Source organism: Rhinolophus ferrumequinum, chromosome 2 (assembly GCF_004115265.2).
Source record: "Rhinolophus ferrumequinum isolate MPI-CBG mRhiFer1 chromosome 2, mRhiFer1_v1.p, whole genome shotgun sequence".
NCBI classification, from domain to species: domain Eukaryota; kingdom Metazoa; phylum Chordata; class Mammalia; order Chiroptera; family Rhinolophidae; genus Rhinolophus; species Rhinolophus ferrumequinum.
In genome coordinates, this window is record NC_046285.1 from 60,196,247 (window position 1) to 60,220,113 (window position 23,867).

The 23,867-nt window shown below is 37.1% G+C and overlaps 1 protein-coding gene across 5 annotated transcripts in view; it reads right to left on the reverse strand.

The window, feature by feature from the left end:
* The window catches only part of VPS8 (VPS8 subunit of CORVET complex), a 253,883-nt gene that overhangs the window by 21,182 nt on the left and 208,834 nt on the right, over window positions 1-23,867 (reverse strand). For all 5 annotated transcript variants that reach the window (XM_033091442.1, XM_033091449.1, XM_033091415.1 and 2 more), the window contains one exon: window positions 17,440-17,493. In XM_033091442.1, the coding sequence (XP_032947333.1) occupies window positions 17,440-17,493 (54 nt within the window). The remainder of the gene's footprint in view (window positions 1-17,439; window positions 17,494-23,867) is intronic.

A 23,867-nucleotide genomic window follows, 5' to 3' on the forward strand; every position in this document is an offset into this window, starting at 1 on the left:
GCAGGGTCCTGATGGCTTTATCAGAGCCACGACTGCTGAAACATTTCCAGTTCCAGTATTCCTGCTCTTCTTAACTAGGTAAAACTAACAATGATTACCTGACGATAAGAGCAACACAGAATCAACCGGAAAAGCAAGTTTAACCCTGAAATAAGCCAAAACCCAATGTAAGTTAACAATGTAGTCACAAACTAAAGGAAAAAGAGTTCTGATACGTTGTGGCTGTAATCTAGTTATTTGAGACACCAATTTGCTATCTAAAAGAGAGAAAAGCTTTTGAAACATTTCTCTTTGTAGAACCTGGTTGTTGGGAGGTGGAGGGTCAGAAATGAAGTGAGAAGATGGAAGCTGAGTGAAATTAATATATAAAGCTATTGTTTATTGTACATAAAAACAAACTAGAGACTTCCAAATCTTGCCAGTATAAAGTAATGGTACTGGACTAGACTATCTATCCCATCCTAAGTAAATGTAAATCAGCTAAAGTATATACAGCAGTTTTCAAACTTTGGACAAAGTATGGGCAGAGTAGGACTGTGGTCCTTGACAGAAGGAAACACACAAAGTGAGTTCCTGAGACTTGTACCTGGAGGCACTTTCTGGACTGTGGCATAGGGAGGGAGAGCCCAAGGACAGCATGGCAAACTTGCTGAGCTGAGGAGTTAGAGACAGGAGTTTGGGGATGGACAGTGGGTAGAATTTGAAGAGGAGAAAGATGAGTTGAAAAGGAGCTCTCAGAATCTCCATAGAGGTCCCCTTCAGTTTTTGCAGGCAAGACTCCAAAGGCCTGGCAGAGAACAGATGCTGGGAGCTATGGGATAAATGGAGATTCTGGAGGTTGCAGAGGGCTGGAAGGCATGGGAATACTAACCAGCTAGAGTGAAAAGGCCTTGATAAACACCCTGCGTATCCAATGAGACCACCAAAAAGACATATATTAGGAGCAGGGATACTCTAGACCTGCCCAAACAAAGCTTAAAAATAAGCCTCAAAAATATGTAGCTGATTTAACAGTAATGAAAACTCAAAAGTCTCTAAAGGAAGACAACAAAATCCAGGTGTTCAACAACATAGCATCCACAATTCCCAGCATACAATCAGAGGTTTCTAGATACGTGAAGTAGGAAAATGTGACTTATAACCAGGAAAGCAATTGATAGAAACTGATTCATAGATGAGAAAGATATGGGGTTAGCAGGCAAGAAATTTAAAACATCTATTTTATAAATATGTTTAAGGATTTAAAGGAAAGGATGACCCTAACAATTGAATACATGAGGGAACCCCTGTAAAGAAATGGAAAGTATAAAAGAACTGAATAATGGGAGGTTAGCAAATAAACTATAGTATTACAAAGTTCCTGTTTTATGTTAAGTAGTAAAATATTAACTTAAATCAGATTGCAATAAGGTAAAGATGTATTCTGTAATCCATAGAGCTACCACTAAAAAAATAAGTAAAGTAGATATACAGCTAAAAAAGCAATAGAAGAATCAAATATTAAAAAGTGTTCAAATAAGCACAAAAAAGGAGTAGAGGAGCAAAATACAGATAAGCAAAAAAAAGTAAAAGACAAATATAATCGTTACATTAAATTTAAATAGATTAAACTCTTCAGTTGAAAGGCAAACATTGTCAGACTGGATTAAAAGAGCAAGACTCAATTATACACTGTTTTCAAGTAATGCACTTTAAATGTCAAGACAAAAACATTGACAGCTAGAGGATATGGAAAAAACATATATAATGAAAACACTAATCATAAGAAAGCTTGAATGGCTATATGAATAGATAATAGACTTTGATACAGGAGTATTAGTAGAAAGTAAGAAGAACATTTCATAATAATAAAAGGAATAATAAACCAGGAATATATAACTATAATAAATGTATATGTGTCTAATAGTAGAGCTTCAAAACACACGAAGGAATGAAAGAACTAAAAGAAACATATCAACAATCATAGTGAGAGTTTAACACTCTCTCTCAGTAGTTAATAAGATATTGAGATAAAAAAGAAATCAGTAAGCATACAAAAGGTCTGAATAACATTAACAACTGCCTTCACTTAAGTGATATTTATAGGAAATATACCCAACGGCTTCGGATTACACTTTTTGCAAGTGCACAAATAATGTTCATTTAGATAGACTGAATCCTTACCCATAAAAAAAGCCTCAATGTCTTCCCAAAGATCTATATCTTACAGGGTACCGTGTTTCCCCGAAAATAAGACCTAGCCGGACAATCAGCTCTAATACGTCTTTTGGAGCAAAACTTAATATAAGACTGGGTCTTATGTAATTTTTTTTTATAATTAATATATAACTTTTGCTCCAAAAGATGCATTAGAGCTGATTGTCCAGCTAGGTCTTATTTTTGGGGAAACACAGTATGCTTGTAAAACACAGAATTGAATTACAAATTCATAACAATAAGATCTAGAGAAGGCTTAAATATCTGGAAATTAAAATAATATACTTCCAAATACTCGTAAATAATAAGTGAAAGAACAAATCACAAAGTATATTAGAAAATATCAAGATGAATGATAATGAAAATGAAACATTATCAAAATTTGTGGGATGTAGCTAAAGTAGGGCTTAGACAGACATTTATAGCTTTAAGTTTTTACGTTAGGTAACAAGAAAGGCTTAACATTAGTGATCTAAGTTTCCACCTTAAGAAGCTAGATGTTTTATACCTTCACTTCTTTCTTTAAACCTCCAACATTTCTCACCTCCTCCATATTCTCTATTGAGTCCATCTACTTCTATTTTCTCAGTGAACTAGAAAACAAGGTGGAGGAGAACGTCCCAAAGTGCTCACGGCCACACCAATAAGGAGCCCATTGGCCCCTTGTTCCTGGGACACACCAGGCATTTCCCAGCTGCATGACCTCTGCTTCCGCCTAGCATGCTCTTTCCCTCATGCTCACATGGACTGCTCTTTGACTTTTTTCAAGTCTGAAACGTTACCTATGAACCTTCCATGACGACTCCGTATAAATCTCCCTTTTTATCTCCCTCATTGTACTACTTCTTCATAGCCTTACCAAAATCTGATATATCATATCTTTGTTTAATACCTATCCTCTGCCACTAGAATGTGAGCTCTGTGAAGGCGGAGACTTGGTTTTATTCCCTGCAGGGTCCTTTCACTTAGACCCATGCCTGGTATACAGTAGGTGTCCAGTACAACATATTTTTTGAATGAATGAAAAAGAATTTGAACTGGAGGCTAAAAACTGGAGGCTATTTACAGTGGCCAAGACATGGAAACAACCAATGTCCTTCGACAGATGATTGGATAAAGAAGATGTGGTATATATACACAATGGAATACTACTCTGCCATAAGAAAAGATGAAATACTGCCATATGCAACAACATGGATGGATCTTCAGATTATAATCCTAAATAAAATAAGTCAGACAGAAAAAGTCTCTGATTTCACTGATATGCGGTATATGAAACTGAAAACAACAAAGGAACAAGACAAACAAATGAGACAAAAACTCTGACACAGACAATAGTTTAGTGGTTACCAGAGGGTAAGGGAGGAGGGAGGTGGTAGATGAGGGTAAATGGGGTCAAATGTATGGTGATGGAAGGAGAACTGACTCTGACAACATGATATGTAGGTGATGTATTACAGAATTGTACAACTGAAACCTATGTCACCCCAATAAACTTTAAAACAAAAAAACAGGGAGCTAAAATGTATGCCATAACAAAACCACCAATGTCAATCACAAATAGAATGCCCCTAGGATATGTGTAGAAAACAACAAAACACAAAAGTCCCATAGCAGTGACTTTTGTCAGACAGAACAGACTTCACTAACTAAACACCAGCAGCCCATATTTCATTTTCTCTTCTGCTTTAACCAAAGAGGATTTCTCCTGTTTCTTGAACATACTCAATCCCATGTTCTGATACTGTATGAAAGGAGGGCGAGTTCTCAGGGATGGCACATTAGTTGATTTGGGACTGTGGTCCAGACAGAAGCCTACATTTTGCAGTAATGGTATCAGCCACCCAAGAACACCACATATATTACTCTGCAAAGCTTTGCTGTTTGGATTCTGAGACCTTTACAAGTAGGTAATAATTCAGCACAGTGCAATTAAGAATGGCCTACTGAGTTGTTAGCTAATCTATAACTAACAGGCTGTTAGTTAATCCATCACACATACTGAAGAGAAAAGATCTCTGCCATGTATTGTAGGAAGTGCCTAAAAGCTTCATCAGGAAACAGTGTTGGAGGGGAAAAGCCCGTTTGTAACTTAATGAATACTCGAAACTGCGGTAGGGTCCAAAATTCCAAAGAGATGGTAGACATGATGGCATTAATTGTTTTGATAAGGGAGTTCACTTTCATATATTGAGAGAGCAAAGATGAAATAAAGAACTGCCACTGGCTCTAATACAGTCTTACATATAGCCCCATATGACCTGATTCTACTTAGGGGAAACAATTTTGTCAACTGTTCATGAAGAGGTGTCATGTTAAGCAGAAAAATCACATCCATTATGGTGACTAATAAATAATGCCACCTACGTCTCTGGTGATGAGCTGCAGGGCTCTATCCTTGGCTTTGTTTTATACAAATATTTTATCAATGACTTAAGATAAAAGAAGCTAATGGATGGGATGAAAGAAACCTGATTCCCAAAGGTTACAAATGGAAACAATGTAAGAAAAACCCTGTACTTGGCTCTACAAACCAACAGTATTTATACAGGATGGGATCAGTAGCATGTGTGAATAGAGTCACGAGTTTGCTATCAACATGTTCATTGATTCCACCATGCAAAATGGCTGCTAAAAAAGTTCCTGTGCTTTTGGTTCCATTTACAGAAACAGAATCTAGAATAAGGAAAGTGATGATTTCATTGTGCTCTAAATTGATGTCCCCTGTAGTACAATGGTGGTAGCTGAAGAGATGTGGTATGACAGAGGAGAGGCAAACGGGGAAAGGAACTATGGATGTTCTGCCTGAACAAGAGGAGACCAGGGGCTGGGGATTCATGACTTCAACTACATGAAGGACTGGAATGGCTGCTGTAAGAAAGAGGGATTAGACATATTTTTGATGGTTTCCAAAGGACCAGATCAATGAATGGGTAGAGAGGTGTCACCAGAACATGGATGAATTACCTTAGAGCTTTGGAAGATGGAATAGCTTGCCTCAGGAGGTGATTTTCAAGCAGAGGCAGAACAATGCTTGTTAGAAATGGATGAGGAGAGAGAGCAGCTTCCAGCATGACAGCGTGAAATGCTCTGTGGACCCATTTCCCAGTGAAACTAAAACAATTCAAATGAAGAAATAGCTATTCAAAAAAATCTGTGCAAGTAATAAAGTGAGTCTGTGGTATCTGAACCAAGACTACTCCCTTCCCCACCCTCCCAGCTTAGCAGGGTAAAGACTCCACTCCACACTGCTGCAGCCAAGAACACCTGGCTCCTTTCTCTCCAGAGCTCCTAGTTGGAGGGCTTTCTTCTCAGTAAGAGTGGGACTCTAGCATTTCTCATCTTGCTTTCCATCAAATGTCGCTCAGGCGAAGTCCTAGGCTCCCTTCTTCCACCCAGACTCCACGTGTGGAATGGAGGCTATACCTTGGATGCTGTGCACTGAAAATAGTGGGTCCCTGATCACCCTTTCCCCAGCTTGTGAAGCGGTAGTTCCACAACAGGAAAGGCAAGCCATGACAACTTCAGGTTGCTCCCCTTCCAAAAAGCATTCAAGTCTTAGAGTGGGGCTGTGATTTAGAGAGAAGGTTGCCACAGTCCCTACCTCCAGCAAGAGTCCTGATTCAGAGATTATTCCTTGCAGGGAGAAGCAGGCAGTAAAACAGATCCTAATCTCTTCCCAAAGGACTGACTTCATTTGCAACTGAATATGAAGGAGTTCAAACCTAAGTGCATTCTTAAGAACAATGGAGGTTTTGGTGAAAGGCAATTGGGGGGTGATTCATGGATTTAATGTAGAGACAATCTAGACTACAGGCCAGCTACTTTACAGAAGAGAACTGAGGAAAATAATAGTTGGGAGGAGCCCTGGTGAGGAGATCAAAACAAATATGAAAAACAGACCTCAGAATCTATTCCTTCACAGGAGCCACAATTTCACTGGATTGGTTTGTAGATCCAGTAGATGCCCCAGTGGAAACAACAGAGCAAACAGTAGGAGTTTAAAAGCTGGGTGTGGTCATACAAAAAGAGAAAGGGAGCCCACCATTACCGCTGCCATCCCAGGGTGACGATGGGCATATCCAAGGCTGCACCTTATAAGGAGCAATGTCAGAAGCTTTCCACTGTGGGGGGCAAACAGACTTCACTAGAATAATCCAGCCAGTCACTAAAAAGAACTAAAAACAAAAACAGTTTTTGATGATGGCAGCCTGGAGGAGAGTGGAGCAAATAACTCCAGGAGTGAAGGAATCAATGCACACAGTTGCTACAATATATTACCTAAAATGTCCATTTTCTAACCAAAAATTACAAGGCATACAAAGAAATAAGAAGTATGATCATATACCAGGGGTAAAAAAAAAAAAAAGGCAGGCAACACAAACTGCCCATGAGAGTAACCAGATGTCAGATTTAACAGGAAAGCACTTCAAAAGAGCCATTACAAATATATTTTTAGAACTAAAGGAAAGCATGATTTAAAAAGGAAGGTATGATGGCAAATTGCATCAAATAGATACTATCAATAGAGAGAAGTAAATTATAAAAAAGGATCAAATGGATATTCTAATGAAATGAAAAGTATAACTGAAATTAAAAAATTACTAAAAAGGCTCAACAGTAGGTTTGAGCTGGCAAAAGAATGAATAAATGAACTTGAAGGTAAGTCAATATAGAATATGCAAGTTGAAAAACGGAGATAAAGGAATGAGGAAAAATGAACAGAGTCTTAGAGAAATGCAGGACACCATCAGTATAACAAATAATATATAAGGGGAATAACAAAAGGAGAGGACAGAGAGAAGGAAGAAGAAAACATATTGGAAGAAATTATGGCTGAAAAGTCCCAAATTTATTTTAAAATAATAAGCTACACATCCAGAAAGCTCAACAAACTCCAAGCAAGTACAAAGAAATACACAAACACATCATAGTAAAAATGCTCAGTTCAAAGACAAGGAGAAAATTTGGAAAGTAGTAAGAGAAAAATGACTAGTCAATTACAAGAGAAGCCCAATAAGATTAACTGACTTCTCAGCAGAAACAACAAGAGGCCAGAAGGCAGTGAGATAACATATTCAAAGTATTCCAAGGGAAAAAAAACAAACTGTCAGCCAACAATCCTATATCCAGCAAAGATACTTTTCAAAAATGAAGATGAAATAAAAGACTTTCTCAAATAAACAAAAACTGACAGAAGTAGCTGCTAAGAGACCCATGTTACAAGACTACTAATGGAAGTTCTCAGACACTGTTCACAGAGTCACTAATGGTTGAAGTGATTCTAGAAGCTAATTCAGATACACATGAAAAAAATAAAGAACTGGTAAAGGTAATTACATAATTATAACATATAGTATAAATGATATATTTTCTCCCTTTTCCCTGATTTTAAAAGGCAATTGTATTTTATATATCTGTGTGTGTGTGTGTGTGTGTGTTATATATATTTATATATATATAAAATAATGTTGGCCTATAACACAAAGAAATGTAATATAGGTATAATATATTAGGTGGGTGGGAACAAAGATTTATTGGGCTAAGGAAATGACTACAGATGGTAAAGTAATAATTATAACACTATATTGTTGGATTTAAAACATTAATAGTTGTATTATGTATAAGACCAAAAAAGAGGAAAAAGGTAACAGAGTTATATAGGAATAATATTTTTATATATAACTGGAATTAAGGTAATCTAAATCAAAAGTTGAATCAGAAAAGTAAGATGCATTTGGTAAATCCTAGTGAACCACTAAAAAAATTCTCAAAAAACATTTAAAGAGCTCACCAAAGAAGATATTTAGATGGCAAATAGGCACATGAACAAACTCAACATCATGCCATTATGGAAATGCAAAATAAAACAAGACACTACTACACAACTATGAGAATGGCTTAAATCCGAAACAGACAACACCAACTGCTGACAAGGATGTATTAGAACAAGAATTCTTCTTCACTGATGGTGGGAATACTATACTATAGCCACTTTGGAAGACAGTTTGACAGTTTCTTAGAAAACTACACATATTCTTACCATACCATCCAGCAGTTGTGCTCCTTGGAATTTACCCCAATGGGTTAAAAACCTAGATCCACTCAAAAGCCTGCACACAAATGTTTATAGCAACTCTACTGACAATTGCTAAAACTTGGAAGAACCAAGATGTCCTTTAGGAGGTGAATGGATAAAGAGATACATCCAGACAATGGAATATTATTCAACATTAAAACAAAAAAAAAGACCTATGAAGCCACAGAAGACATGTAGGAATCATAAGTGAGAGAAGCCGATCTGAAAGGGCTACATCCTGTGCGACTGAATGACATTCTGGACAAGGCAAAACTATGGAGACAGTAAAAAAATCAGCAGTTGCCAGGATCTGGGGGGAGGAAGAAAAGGATGAATAGGCGGTGCAGGGGATTTGGGGAGAAGTGAAACTATTCTATAATATATGACACTGTAAATGCTGGATACATTTCATTACATATTTGTCAGAACCTACAGGATGTACAACACAAAGAGTGAACTCTAATGTAAACTGTGGACTTTAGTTAATAGTAATGTACCAACGTTAACGCATCAATTGTAATAAATGTACCACAGCAATGCAAGACAGTAGCAATAGGGGAAACTTGGAGGAGGGAAATATGAGAACTCTGTACTGTCTGCTCAATTTTTCTGTCAACCTAAAATTGCTCTAAAAAATAAAGTATTAATTCAAAAAAAATCATTAAATCAAAATGCTACCTCAGAAAATATTCACTTAATGTAAAAAAATTGGTGAGGAGTAGATTTGTACCCTGGGCAAGAACTCTGAGATTCTTTGAAATCCTCAGCTAGTCTCAGTTTTCCGGCCAGAAGATATGCATAATTACCAGCGAGAAGAGTGAGTACCACAAATGTCCTACCACTGTCCCTCTTAGTAACTGTAACTGTTTCCAGCTGACATTCTTGCCCTCTGCCTGAGGACCAATAAGCAGGTTTCAGAAAAGCCCAGATCAAGGACTTCAGGTCACAATCATGGAGAGGAATGAGGAAAGAACATGGCAGCAGCACTCGTACTCATGAGCATGTTAAACTTCCCCTGAGCCCTGAGCTCCTGAAAAACCACTCCAGTTAAGGAAATCCCCCCACTCTGTTCTGGGAAACAGTTTGCTGCAGAGAATCACCCCTCCCCAAAAGACTAAGATAAGATTCACATCACCACGTCTGCCTATGACAAAGAATTCCCTTTCAGTGCTTCATAAAAGATTAGCTAAACTATTTGGCTTCACTGATTGGAACAAAATGCTTGTTAAGTGATGAACAAACTTCAGTTAAGCTTCTTTCCTTAAGACTGTGACCCACCCTCAGACTGAGCCAGCATACAACCCCCCCCTTAAGATCGGCTGACCACAAGGAAAGATATTTCGTGATCAACTGTCCAATGCTGCCACCTGCTCCCGCCACATCAGGTTCTTTCCAGCCTTGTTTACCTGGCCCGATAAAAGAAATGTCCTTTCTGCCTGATCTCTGACACCCTTGCAGATCTTATGGTCAGAGCATTCTCTTACTATTGCAATAAGCCCCCTCCCTTTATTGCAATAATTCTTTTGAATAAGGTCTCCTCATCTAAGTCCAAATTTGTTATTCTCTGATAGACAACATAGTCTGTTAGTTCAGGCTGGATGTTAGGGTCTGACTAAAATCATTCAGCACCTCAATGAACATGTCACAAGTTTAATACAACTGCAGACTCAAAAAATCTTAATACTCCAAGGGATCTACAAATTAACTACCCCAACTTCTCGGCCACGGCAGGAAAACTGCCACAGCTCTGAGGGACAGACATCCTGCCAGCGATCAAACACCTCTGGTAATAGGTAATGCACTGTCACTCCGGGTAACTTGTCCCACTGTTAGAAATGTCTCATACCAAGCCGACATCTCCATCTATTAATACATAGCAGCTACACACAAGTACCACTTAATTCTGTCCTCTACAAAGAATGCCTACGCATCCTTTTCAAATTGGTGGACTGCCCTCCAGATATCTGAAGGCAACTGCACCCCAGCTTCTGCACATCAGCACAAAAAGGCTCCTGGCCTGCAGAGATCTTCCACCCTGCCTATGCAAAAACAAAGACCAAAGCATATGCTCTGTTTCTTTCTTTCTTTTTTTGATCCATAGAGGCATGGAAGTCACAATTGGATATGTCCTACGAAGACAAATACTCTAAGGAAACAGGCAGCATCCATCCATCCATCAGGGGCTATCACTTACTTGTATCTTTGCAGGAGAGTTAAGGGTGAGACATAAAAAGGTAAATTAATTTTTATTTAAGCCACTGTCAGATGATAGCTAGAAAATGCCACATCTATCTCAGTGCTTTCTCCTTTTCATGTTTCCCTTGACTTCTGTAAAACTATCAAGCACATTCTTGGGGCCAGTCGGCTGAGACTCCGCAGCCAGCTTTTCCTGTTGTTATGGAAACAGCAGCTCTGTGAGGCTTTTCCTCTTAAAAATAAAAACACCCTCAAAACCCCCTGTGAGTCAATAAAAATCATGAGCAAGTGTAGTCGTCCACATTCTTGACCTGAGTGGCAAGACTGGGAACTGGCTATAAAAATTTCACATCACCAGAACACCCGGACAAAACAAAAAAAAAATCAGCTCCAAATTCTTATAATACACTTGAAACTCAACAAGCCGATAACCAATTTCTGTGAGCGCTAGCTTTTATTAATAAGTCCACCAGTTTAGTCACCATTAACTTGTAAATATGTTGAGAGCAAGAACTATATTTCACTGACCTTTGTCCTTCTAAGACCTGGCACCTTCAAGCCTTGTTGAATATTACTGAATTTACCCAGAACTATTAGAAGGCTTTCCACTCTGCCATTCCCAGTAGCTTGTCCCTAACTGGAAGAAGTTATTTTGAAGAGAACATCAGTAGACTCTTCCAGTGGATTCCACAAGCCCGGGGATACTCTTCAGCCAGAACTCCTGGCCCCTCAGGCTTCTAACAAACACACCAGGAAAGGTCATCTAAAACAGGGGATGGCTCAGAGAGTACAACCATGCTTTTGTGATCAAGAAGTAACACAAAACTACTTTCCCTGCTTATTATGCATGTAACAATCCCAACTTTGCTACACAAATTCCTGGTTGGTGTTCTTTGGTGTTCCTGGTTGGTGTTTCCTGGTTGGTCTACCTGGTTGGTAGTTGAGTAGTTGAGTTTAGTAGTTGAGTAGATGCATCATAGCTCAGTGGTTTTTGATGCTGCCTTCAACTAACTCTCTAAATTCCTTTAATCCACCTCAACATTGTCAACACCTCCAATTTTAATCTATTTTAGGGAGTTTATTGCAACGGACTTTTATGGCAATTTTTATCTCAGGGAAATGCTTCCTGAGTTTTAAACTTCTGGCCATCCATGATCAAACACTGGAAAAGTCTTAGGCAAGCACGTGTATCTTCTACCTTTATTGAAGTTACCAGTTAGAGCCTATTAAGAAGAAATTTTATATATGTAAGATAAATATTATATACAAATTTTATATGATGTTATATGTGATAAATATTTATAATCCAGAGCTTTCTAAAAGAATATCCAAAATGCAAAATGCTGGTGTTGCAAAAAGATGCAATGTGTACACGCTCACAGAACCTGCCAGATTCTGACGCGTGGCAGCAGAGCAGAAGAGTGACTCCTACACGAGACACCTGTCCGAGAAGTTACGCAGAGCCCGACAGAACATGGCTTCTGTTTCCTCAGCAGTTGACTCCAGCTCCTGGCTGGGCCAATAGTGATAGCAGAGTCCCCAAACATTTTTTCAGTTAATGGTCAACAAAGAATTGTTGGCTCAAATGAAGAACACTACTGCTCCTTTGTGTTTCTTACACATGTCATGTTGGCAGTCACACTGCTCAGCAGACACTGCTGGTGCTTCCATCTGTCAATACAACTTTGGGAAGAGAGACTGCAGCTCTAGGATGGTCACCAGCATGTAGACGTAGATGTACAAGTACAGATAAATATGCACACCCAAACTCACACGCACACCAACACATGCCCAACGGGGGGAAGTAACAATGAGGTGACGAGTTTCACATAGATCTCACTCCGAGTATTGCTGATAGAGCTCGAACAGTAAGAGCTGACCATGCTGGGAATACAGGCCTGGGACAGCAATGCTGTTTCATTTGTTCATTCTCTACCCAGGCCCGAAACTTCCTTTTCCCCCTCACTTCCCATGAACAACATGAGGTCCTGTGGAATGTCTTGCATCCCCCTCTCATTCACTCAACAACTACTGAGTGACTACTCTGTTCTACTAGTAAACAAGCAAACAAGACTGATGCGGCTCCTGCCCGCACGAGGTACACAGTCTAATGGGGGACACATATACGAAAGGCAGGTAAGTATATGTGTAAGTACAGGCAGGAGGGACTAGTGCAGGGCTTGAAAAAGTTACCTTACTCAGAGTTAGGGTGTCAGAAAGGGTTCTGAGGAAAAAAAGTAACTAAGATGAATTTATTGCCTCATCTCTTCATTCCATTAACACGACAGAGGTTTAGGACCTTTTTTCTTGCCTGGATAACTGTTCTGTTCTTCTAATTGGTCTTTTTACCTCTCCTCTCACCTTTGACAGAAACCCTTATCCTCAAGATAAAAAGCCAGCGTCACAGACTGGGGTTCTTTGTGATCTGGACTCCCATTTATTTCCCCAGGCCTTTGCACGCTCTATATTTAAGCCATACAGAACCACCGCCATTTCCTGAAATGGACTGACTCACCCATGTCTGCCTGAGTACCTTTTCCCTTGTATTTCAAGGCTAGATCAAGCTTTACCTCTCTTGGCAAGCTTTCTCTGACCTTTTAGTCTGGGAGAATCACCTGTTATGATATATATTTTAAAGTTATTCTAGACACTATAAACATATGGTATTTAAGTATGTGATATATAGTTTAGGCTCCTACTCAGGGATGGTCAGTGACCTTAACCAAGAATCCATATTTTAGAGATTGCCAGCTATCATGAACTCGCAAATGCAGCTATTGAAAGCCCTTTAGCTGTACATATACTGACCAACACTTTGCTTGTTAGCTCAAAAAAATAGCAGACATTTTTCTATTGGTAAAATTAATGGCTTGTTAATCAGAATGGTAAATATTAGAAATTGACCTCACTGCCAAAATAAAAGGTATCCAGATACGGAGACTGGATAAAATAATTTAGAGACAATCCCAGCTCTTGCATGGAGAGGGAGTAAGTCTCCACCTGATTACTTAGGAATACTGCCTGGGGCCACCTGTGTCCAGTCATTAGCTTAGGAAGTTTCTCTTTGTCTGATGCTGATTACAAGAACAACAGAATCCTGTTTCTGGAACATTGCCACATCCCTGCTAGTGGTCAGACACCTAAAAGGACAGACAGCTGGGACATTACGAAGTTTCAAAACAGGTTGCACGAACCTATTTCAAACGAATATGTATTCAGTAAATGCCTATAAGTACGGTAGGATTTGCTATCATTATAATCTGGTTACAAGGTTGTAAGGGAGCAGATTAATCCATTGGGCTCTTCACCAGAAAGCACATCAGCACAGTACTAACTTAGCTTAGTCATTTCAAAGCAGGGCCTCTCCTCCACACTCTCACACCTGTGTACCTTCCAAGTGGTGTGGTCACTGCCAGTTTACCTGTCCCACTCAGTACAGAGGTCCTCGAGAACAAAGATTGCGTTTCCCATCTCTGTAGTCCATTTCTGAGCTCAGTGTCCAGTATAAAGAAATACTTGCTGAATGGACAATAATATATAAGTAGCATAATAAAGTGAAAGAACATCGGATTAGGAGCTTGCAGACGTGTTTTAATACTGGTTTCAATAACAGCTGAGTATTTATGGATTATATGTCAATAAGTGATAGTATGTGTCAAACACAGTGTTGGGCCCTCAAATTGTATCTCATTTAATCTCCAGGACAATTCTGAGGTAGCACCATCATTTTACAGAGGAAGCAAAGAGGCTGACTTATTCAAGGTCATTCAGATAAATAAGTGGAAGAGTCGTTTTTGAACTGAAGTCTGGTTGAATCCAAAGCACATGTTTTTAACCTCTACTTTAGAAGTGTGTCTCACTGGGGAGCCTGTGAGGGGAAAATTTCCTTCTGGATTCCAATTTCCTCTTTTGTTTACTGAGTTAGACTAAAGTACTTAAGCCCTTTCCAGCTCTTCACACTACCCTGGCAGTTCTGAGCAGCAACAGCCATCACCTCAGTCCTGCCTGCCCTGGCTGTCTGCACAGAAGTGAAAAAGATTTTCATGTGCAGCTTGCTATAAGGCTTTTCAGACATCATATTCTGTTTTTCTTTTTTCTTTTTTTTTCTTTTGAAAGCGTCTCAGGGGATTCTGAAGGCAGAGAAAGGGAACCCATTTTTGGCACACAGTTTTGAAGGTAAAACCTGCTGTTAGTCAACAGAGCCAGCAAGTTGTTATTTTTGTTCTACAATCCTTTGGTGACATGAATGCTCACTGAAGTTGTAAAAAAGGACAAGGAAAGAAAACCTACATCCAGGGACACGTCAACTATCAGAGAAATAGAAATGGTAAAAGAAAACAACAAAAATGTCAATCTGTTTAGCACGTTCCAACTGTGCTGCTGCAGCTGAATAAAGAAAAGGATTTCAGTGGTTCTGGAGACATCATCTGAGGATTGCTCAGTGGAGAGACTCATACCCTATCTGTGCCACAAAGTTCAAACTCAGGGACTGAAGGTCTATTCCACAAGTACTTACTGAGAACTTTATGTGGTATGTGCTGAAATGTTGGTATCTCAGGCCAGTTTTCTTTAGGTACAGCTGTCTACATAGCTCCTCCTTAGAATACATTTCCTCAGTGACCACTGACTGATACCAGGATGCGTACCTGGTAGAGAGAATGGGAATTCTAGAACAATAATAAGTCTCTGCTTGCCAGGATACTAGGCCCAAACCCTCACTTAGCTTCTCTGGAAGAGACAAGGAGTCCTGTTGATACCTCATAAGGCCAACCAATCAAAGAACCTTTGACAGCGTTAAGATGACTAAAAATCACTGTTATTTTATACTTAGGAATAAATTTAACCAAGGAAGTAAAAGATCTGTACTCAGAAAATTATAAGACACTGAAGAGAGAAATTGAAGAAGATACAAATAGATGGAAACACATACCATGCTCATGGATAGGAAGAATTAATATCGTTAAAATGTCCATACTGCCTAAGGTAATATACAGATTCAACGCAATTCCTGTCAAACTACCAAGGATATTTTTCACAGAAATAGAACATATACTCCTAAAATTTGTAAGGAACCATAAAAGACCCCGGATAGCCTTGGCAATCTTGAGAAATAAGAACAAAGTCGGAGGTATCACGATACCTGACATCAAATTATACTACAAGGCTACAGTAATCAAAACAGCATGGTACTGACATAAAAACAGACACATAGATCAATGGAACAGAATACAGAGTCCAGAAATAAATCCATGCCTATATGGTCATTTAATCTATGACAAAGGAAGCAAGAATTTACAGTGGGGTAAAGACAGTCTATCCAATAAATGGTGCTGGGAAACCTGGACAGACACATGCAAAAAAAATGAAGCTGGACCACCTCCTTACACCATATACAAGAATAAATTCAAAATGGATTAAAAGCTTAAATGTAAGATCTGAAACCATAAAACTCCTAGAAGAAAACATAGGAAGAACCTTTACAAACATACCTGGAGTAAGATTTTTACTGATATATCCTCTCAGGCAAGGGAAGTAAGAGAAAAAATAAACATGTGGGATTACATCAAACTAAAAAGTTTTTTCACACAAATGAAACCATCAATAAAACAAAAAGGGGTCCTACTGAATGGGAGATATATCAGATAAGGGGTTAATATCCAAACTTTATTAAAAAACTCACTCAACTCAACTCCAAAAAAACAAACAACCCAATTAAAAAATGGGCAGAAGACATGAAGAGACATTTTTCTAAAGAGGACATACAGATGGCAAACAGACATATGAAAAAAATGCTCAACCTCACTAATCATTAGAGAAATGCAAATAAAAACCACAGAGAGATACCACCTCACCCCAGTCAAAATGGCTATCATCAATAAATCAACAAATAACAAGTGCTGGCGCGGATGTGGAGAAAAGGGAACGCTTGTGCACTGTTGGTGGGATTGCAGACTGGTGCAGCCACTGTGGAAAACAGTATGGAGGTATCTCAAAAAACTCAAAATGGAACTACCTTATGACCCAGCAATTCCACTCCTAGGTATCTATCCGGAGAAATCCAAAACTCCAATTCAAAAATCTTTATGCACCCCTATGTTTATTGCAGCACTATACACAATAGTCAAGACATGGAAACAACCAAAATGCCAATCTGTAGATGACCGAATTAAGAAACTGTGGTACATTTATACAATGGAGTATTACGCAGCCATAAAGAAGAAAGAAATCTTACCATTTGCAATAACATGGATGGACCTAGAGAACATTATGCTAAGTGAAATAAGTCAGAGAGAAAGACAAATACCATATGATCTCACTTATATATGGAATCTAAAGAAAAGAATAAATGAATAAACTAATTAGAAACAGTCTCAGAGACATAGAGGAAAAACTGAGGGTTGCTGGATGGAAGGGGGGTGGGAATAAAGGGGAAGGTGGGGGGATTAGAAAGCACAATCGGTAACCACAAGATTGCCACAGGGATACGAAAGTCAATTTGGGGAATGTAATCAATAATGTTGTAAAGATTTTGTAGGGTATCTGATGGACACTTGTGTCATTAGGGAGACCACCTCAGGGATGATGTAGATGCCTGATCACTGCACTGTACACCTGAAGCTGAAGCTGAACAATAATGAATGTCAACTACAATTATATATATATATATATATATATACACACACACACACACACACACACACACACACACACATATTTACAAGAAGTGGAGTACAGCATTAGGAATGGAGACAGTGGAAATGTAATGGCTGTATGCGATGTCAGAGGGGTAGTATATGGGGGGAGGGGAGTTATCACTGTGTGAGGGATATAAATGATAAATGTCTATTACATTGTTTAGTACACTTGAAACTAATTTTTAAAAAATCACTGTTATTTTAGGAAAATTGTTAAACAGAGGAGAATAAACACACAGAAGGAGGAAGTTGTTTTTTGTCTTCAAAACTCACTTTCTTAACAGCAGGATCTCCTTTGGATGAATGACAGGCTGGGGACATTTTTACCTGCGAAAAAAGGCAAACATTTTAATATCTTCTTATAGTCTAGTTTTCTTTGGCCAACATTCAAAAAAATAAGTCAACTAGAATTGGTATAACTGAAACAAAACAGATTTTTTCAGAGGAATAATTAATAGATTTGTTGTTAAGTCCCTTTGAAATTTTTCTGGAGATCAAAAAGTCAGTAGTTAGCCAAGCTAAAAATATGATTAGGATAAGAAAAGTAGAACAGATGGTCTAAGTTGGTTTTAACCAAATGGTGAGGAAACAAATAGATACACATTTTTGTTGACAATGTTAATAAACTGACACAACTGTCAATGCAACTGTCAAAATTTCTTGCAAAGTCCAAATCCAAGTATGCTTTGTGATATAATATCCCTTTTAAGCAAAACAAAAGAGTTTGATAATAATAGTGAAGGATTTAGATAAAGTATCAGCCAAACCATAATAAAAGGATGTTTAGCCCAAGGAAGAGAAGGCTGATGGTGCAGGAAGATCTTCAAATATTTGAAGACTTGAAAGAGATTGTCACATTAGATAAATGAGTGAAACCCAACCACATGCTGCCTGTAAGAAACATACTTTAAAGGAACAAAGAACATTAAAAGCAAAAAGACTGGAAAGATATGCCATCACATCACTAGATTTTAGAGCAAAGATTATTACCAGGGAGAAAGAAGATCATTTCATAATCATTAAGGAGTCAGTTCATTGGGAGGATGTAACAATCCTAAACATCTATGCATTTAATAGCTTAAAAGTACATAATACAAAAACTGAGAGAAGTGCAAGGAGAAATAGATTGTATAGTCAGAAATTTTCACACCTCTCTCTCAATAAATGAGAGAACAAGTAGGCAGATAATTAGAAAGGATGTACCCAATTTAAAAGTGGGCAAAGCTCTTGAGCAGACATTGTCCCAAAGACATACAAAAGGCCAACAGGTATAGGAAAGATGCTCAACTCATCATCAGGAAAAGGCAAATCAAAACTACAAGGAGATATCACCTCACACCTGTTAGGATGATTTTTATTAAAAAAAAAAAAGACGAGATATCAAATGTTGGTGAGGATGTGGAGAAAAGGGAATGTGTTGAGAAAAGGGATGTGTCAGTGGGAATGTAAATTTAGGTACAGCCATTATGAAAACTGTATGAAGGTTCCTCAAAAAATTAAAAATTGAACTACCATATGATCCAGCAATCCCACTCCTGGGTATACAGCCAAAGGACTAGAAGTCAGTATCTTGAGGAGATATCAGCACACCATGTTTAGTGCAGCATTATTCACAATAGCCAAGATATACAAACAACCTAAGTGTTCATCAATGGATAAATGGATAAAGAAGATGTGGGTCATATATATATATATATACACACACACACACACACACACACACACAATGGAATATTATACAGCCATAAAAAGAAAGAAAATCCTGCTATTTGCGACAACATGGATGGACCTTGAGGACATTATGCTAAATGAGATAAATCAGACAGAGAAAGATAAATATTATATATTACTCTTATGTTGAATCTAGAAAGGCTTAACTCATAAAAACAGAGAATAGAATGATGGTTATCAGGGGCTGGGAGATGGGGAAGTTGGGGAGATATTGTTTAAGGGTACAAACTTGCAACTAGTAGATAAATAAGTTCTGGAGACCTAAGGTACAACTTGGTGATTAGAGTCAACATATTGTATTATAAACTTCAAAGTTGCTAAGAGACTAGATTTTAACTGTTCTCAACACAAAAAAGAAGTGATCATTATGTGACATGATAAAGGTGTTAGCTATGCTACTGTAGTAATCATATTACAATATATAAATGTATCAAATCAACATACCGTACACCTAAAACTACACAATATTATATGTCAATTATAACTCAATTAAAATATTTTTTTAAAGATATAGAAGACTTAACACAACTACCTTGATCAGATGGACATTTCTATAACACTACCGCCAATAAAAGCAGAATACATATTCTCTTCAAGTACACACTGACCATTTACCAACATAGACCATTTTCTGGCAATAAAATAATTCTCGATAAATTTAAAAGAATTCAAATCATACAAAGAATGTTCTCTGACCACAAGAGAAATAAATTAGATATCAATAACACAAAGATCTCTGGAAAAATTCCCAAACATTTAGGAACTAAGTAACATACTTCCAAATAACTCAGGGATCAAAGAATAAATCAAAAGGATATAAGATACAAGAAACACAAAACCTATTCCAAGACTGAATCATGAAGAAACAAAATCTGAAAAGGCTAATAACTAGTTAGGAAACTGAATCAGTAATCAAAACCTTCCCAACAACAACAACAACAAAAAGCCCAAGACCAGATAGTTTCATTGATGAATTCTACCAAACATTTAAAGAACTAATGCTAACTCTTCCCCAACTCTTTCAAAATTGAAGAGAAGGGAACATTTCCAAACTATGTTAGGTGGTCATCATTACCCTGATACCAAAGCCAGGCAGGACACTACAAGAAAAGAAAACCACAGGTCAATATAATTAGTGAACACAAGACGGAAAATCCTCAACAAAATACTAGCAAACTGAATTCAACAGCAAATTAAAAAGATCATACATTATAATCAAGTGGAATGCATCCCTGAGATGCAAGGAGAGTTGAACATACATAAATCAATAAATGTGATATACCACATTAACAAAACTAAAGAAAAAACTGTATGATACAGAAAAATCATTTGGAAAAATTCAATACTATTCATGATAAAACAAACAAACAAAAAACACTCAACAAAGTAGGATTAGAAGGAAACTATCTCAACATAACAAAGGCTATATACATAAAAAAAGCATAGCTAACATCATATTCAGTGGTATAAGATTGAAAGCTTTTCCTCTAAGATCAGAAATAAGACAAGGATGGCTGGTCTCACCACATCTATTCAACATAGTACTGGAAGTCCTAGCCTCGGCAAAAAGAAGGATAAAAGGCATTCAAATTATAAAAGAAAAAGTAAAATTATTTGTTTGCAGATGACATGATCTTATATGTAGGAAACTCTAAATTTACATTCCAAAAATACCAAAATGCTGTTAGAACTAATAAACAAATTAAGCAAAGTAGCAGGATACAAAATCAACACATAAAAATCACTTTGTGTTTCTATATACTAACAATGAACAATCTGAAAAGGAAATTAAGAAAACAATTACACTTACCAGAGCATCAAAAGGAATAAAATAGTAATAAACCTAACCAAGGAAGCAATAGATGTGTACACTGAAACTACAAAATTTTGCTCAAAGAAATTAAAGAAAACATAAAGATAAATAGAAAAACATTCCATGTCCATGGACTGGAAGATTAATATAGTTAAAATGTCCGTACTACCGAAAGCAATCTATAGGTCCAATGCAATCCCTAACAAAATCCCAATGGCATTTTTTTGCAGAAGTGAAAAAGAAAAAAAATCCATCCTAAAATTTGTATGGAATCTTAAGGGACCTGAGTAGCCAAAACAATCTTGAAAAAGAGCAAAGTTGGGGGGGTCTCACACTTCCTGATTTCTAAACTTACTATAAAGCGACAGTAATCAAAATAGTGTGCTATTGGCATAAAGACAGATATATAGACCAAATGGAGTAGAATAGAGACCAGCAAACCAAAATCAACAGCACAGGAAAAGGGATTAAGAAGTACAAATCGCCAGTTATAAAAACAGTCACAGGGATGTAAATAAAATACAGCATAGAGAATATAGTCAATATATTGTAATAAATATGTATGGTATCAGATGGGTACTAGGCTTATTGGGGTGATCACTTCATAAGTTACATAAATGTCTAATCACTATACTGTATACTTGAAACTAATATAATATTGTATGTCAACTGTAATTGAAAAATACAAAAAATAAAAGGATCGTATATCACGATCAAGTGGGATTTATCACATATGGTCAAATGATTTTCAACAAAGGTATCGAGACCACTTAATGGGGGAAAGGATAGTCTTTTCAACAAACAGTGATGGGAAAACTGAAGATCCACATGGCAAAAAGAATGAAGCTGAACGCTTATTTATCATCATATACAAAAATTAACTAAAAATGCATGGAAGTCCTAAATGCAAGAGCTAAAACTATAAAACTCTTAGATGAAAACATAGGAGAAAAATTTCATGACCTTGGATTTAGGAATGATTTCTTGCGTATGATACCACAGGTACAAACAATATTAAAACTTCATCAAAATTAAAAACTTTTGTGCACCAAAGGACATTGTAAATAGAGTAAAAAGGTACCTCACAGAATGGAAGAAAATATTTGCAAATGACATATCTGATAAGAAACTAATATCCAGAATATATAGAGAACTTCTAAAACTCAGCAATAAAACAACCCGATTAAAAAATAAGTAAAGGACTTCAATAGACATTTCTCCAAAGAAAATACATAGATGGCCAATTAGCACATGACAAGATGCTGAACATTATTAGTCATTCACAAAATGTAAATTGAAAATGCAACGAGATAACACTACACACCTATTAGAATCGCTGAAACCAAAAAGACTGACTACACCAAGGATGTGGAGGAAATGAAACCTTCATATACGATTGGTAGGAGGGTAAAATGGTACAACCACTTTGGAGAACAGATTGGCAGATTCTTAACATGATAAAAATACATTTTCCATATGAGTCAGCCATTCCATTCCTTAGATATTTACCCAAGATAAATGAAAGTATTTGTCCATATAGAGATTTGTACACAAATCTTCAAAACAGCTTTATCCATAATAGCCAGAAACTAGAAAAGTCTAGATGGCTATCAACAGGTGAAATCATAAACGAATTACAGTATGTCCATAAAATGAAACATTACTCAACAGTAAGAAGGAATGAAGTCTTGATACAACAATGTGGATGAATCTCAAATAATTATGCTAAGCGCAAAAAGCCAGACCAACAAAGCATACATACTTTACAGTTTCATTTGTCTAAAATTCTAGAAAATGCAAATTAATGTACTGTGACAAAAAGCCAATCAGTGGTTCTCAGGGAACAGAAGTGAGGAACTGAGTAAATTTTTTGGCGGTGATGGATAGGGTCAGTATCTTGATTGTGGTGATGGATTCATGGATGTATATATGTCAAATTCATACACTTCATGTGCAATTTATTTTATATCAATGATAGCTCAACAAAGCATTTAAAGAAATTTGTAGGGTACAGCTAAAACAGTACTTAAAAAAATTTATATCTTCTTATGCTATATTAGAAAATAGGAAAGGTTTAAAATAAACCACCTAAGCTTCCAATTTAAGAAGCTAGAAGAAGATCAAAGTAAAACCAAATTAAGTAAGAGGAAGGAAATAATAAGCAGAAGTCAATGCAATACAAATCAAACAAAATAGAGAAAATTAACAAAGCCAAGGTCGGTCATTTGGAAATACCTAGCTGCTATGTAGATTAATCAAGAAAAAGAGAGTAGAAGTTACTATTACCAACAATGAAACATTACTGTAACATTACTTACAGACATTTAAAAGCGAGTAAGTGCCTATCATGAACAATTTTATATCAATAAATTTGGCAATACAAGGACACATTTCTTGAAAAATAACTTTAAAAAAAGGACCCCAGATGAAACAGAAAATATGAATAGTCCTATATTTATTAAGGAAATTAAAGCTGTTATCAAACCTGCACACAAAGAAAACTCCAAGTTCACATGGTTTCAGCAATGAATTCTAGCCCATATTAAGTACAGACTAATATATGCAATCAGAACATCAACTTATTAATTTACAAGGAAAAATAAAATTATTATTACAAGTAGTTTGATACTAGATACTGTCTGTCTAGACTGATGTAAAAGAGGTGTAAGTACTGGGTAAGCAGTTGGAATCAAGGTCTCAAGCCTCTTTCAATTCTGAGAGTCAAATTCTAAGAACCTACAGACAGTAAGTATAGATGATGAAGACGTTTCCTTCCACTGTGGCATGTCACAGCCTTTTCCGCCTTTCCCCTCTGACTTTCAGAATAACTTTAGAAAACATACCTCAGCTCAGGATCAAAACAGCTGGCTGTCCAGACTGTCCTTTCAGATTCAGCAGCTCTGCAAAAATTAGACTTGACAGTCTTTGCTCTAACATACCATGATATTAATACTGTGGAATTTATTCCAGATGTATGATGTAGCTTGCTAAACGTGATCCAACTTTAATTCCTGGTATGCTCTTTTTGAAAAGAGAGAAAATAGATTTTCAAAGCAAAGTAGTTCTTTAAGCTTAAAAAAAAAATGACCTCATGAAAGAATCCGCAGACTTTTAAAAATAAGCCAAGAACTGGATGTGGTGCTGGACAATTTATCTG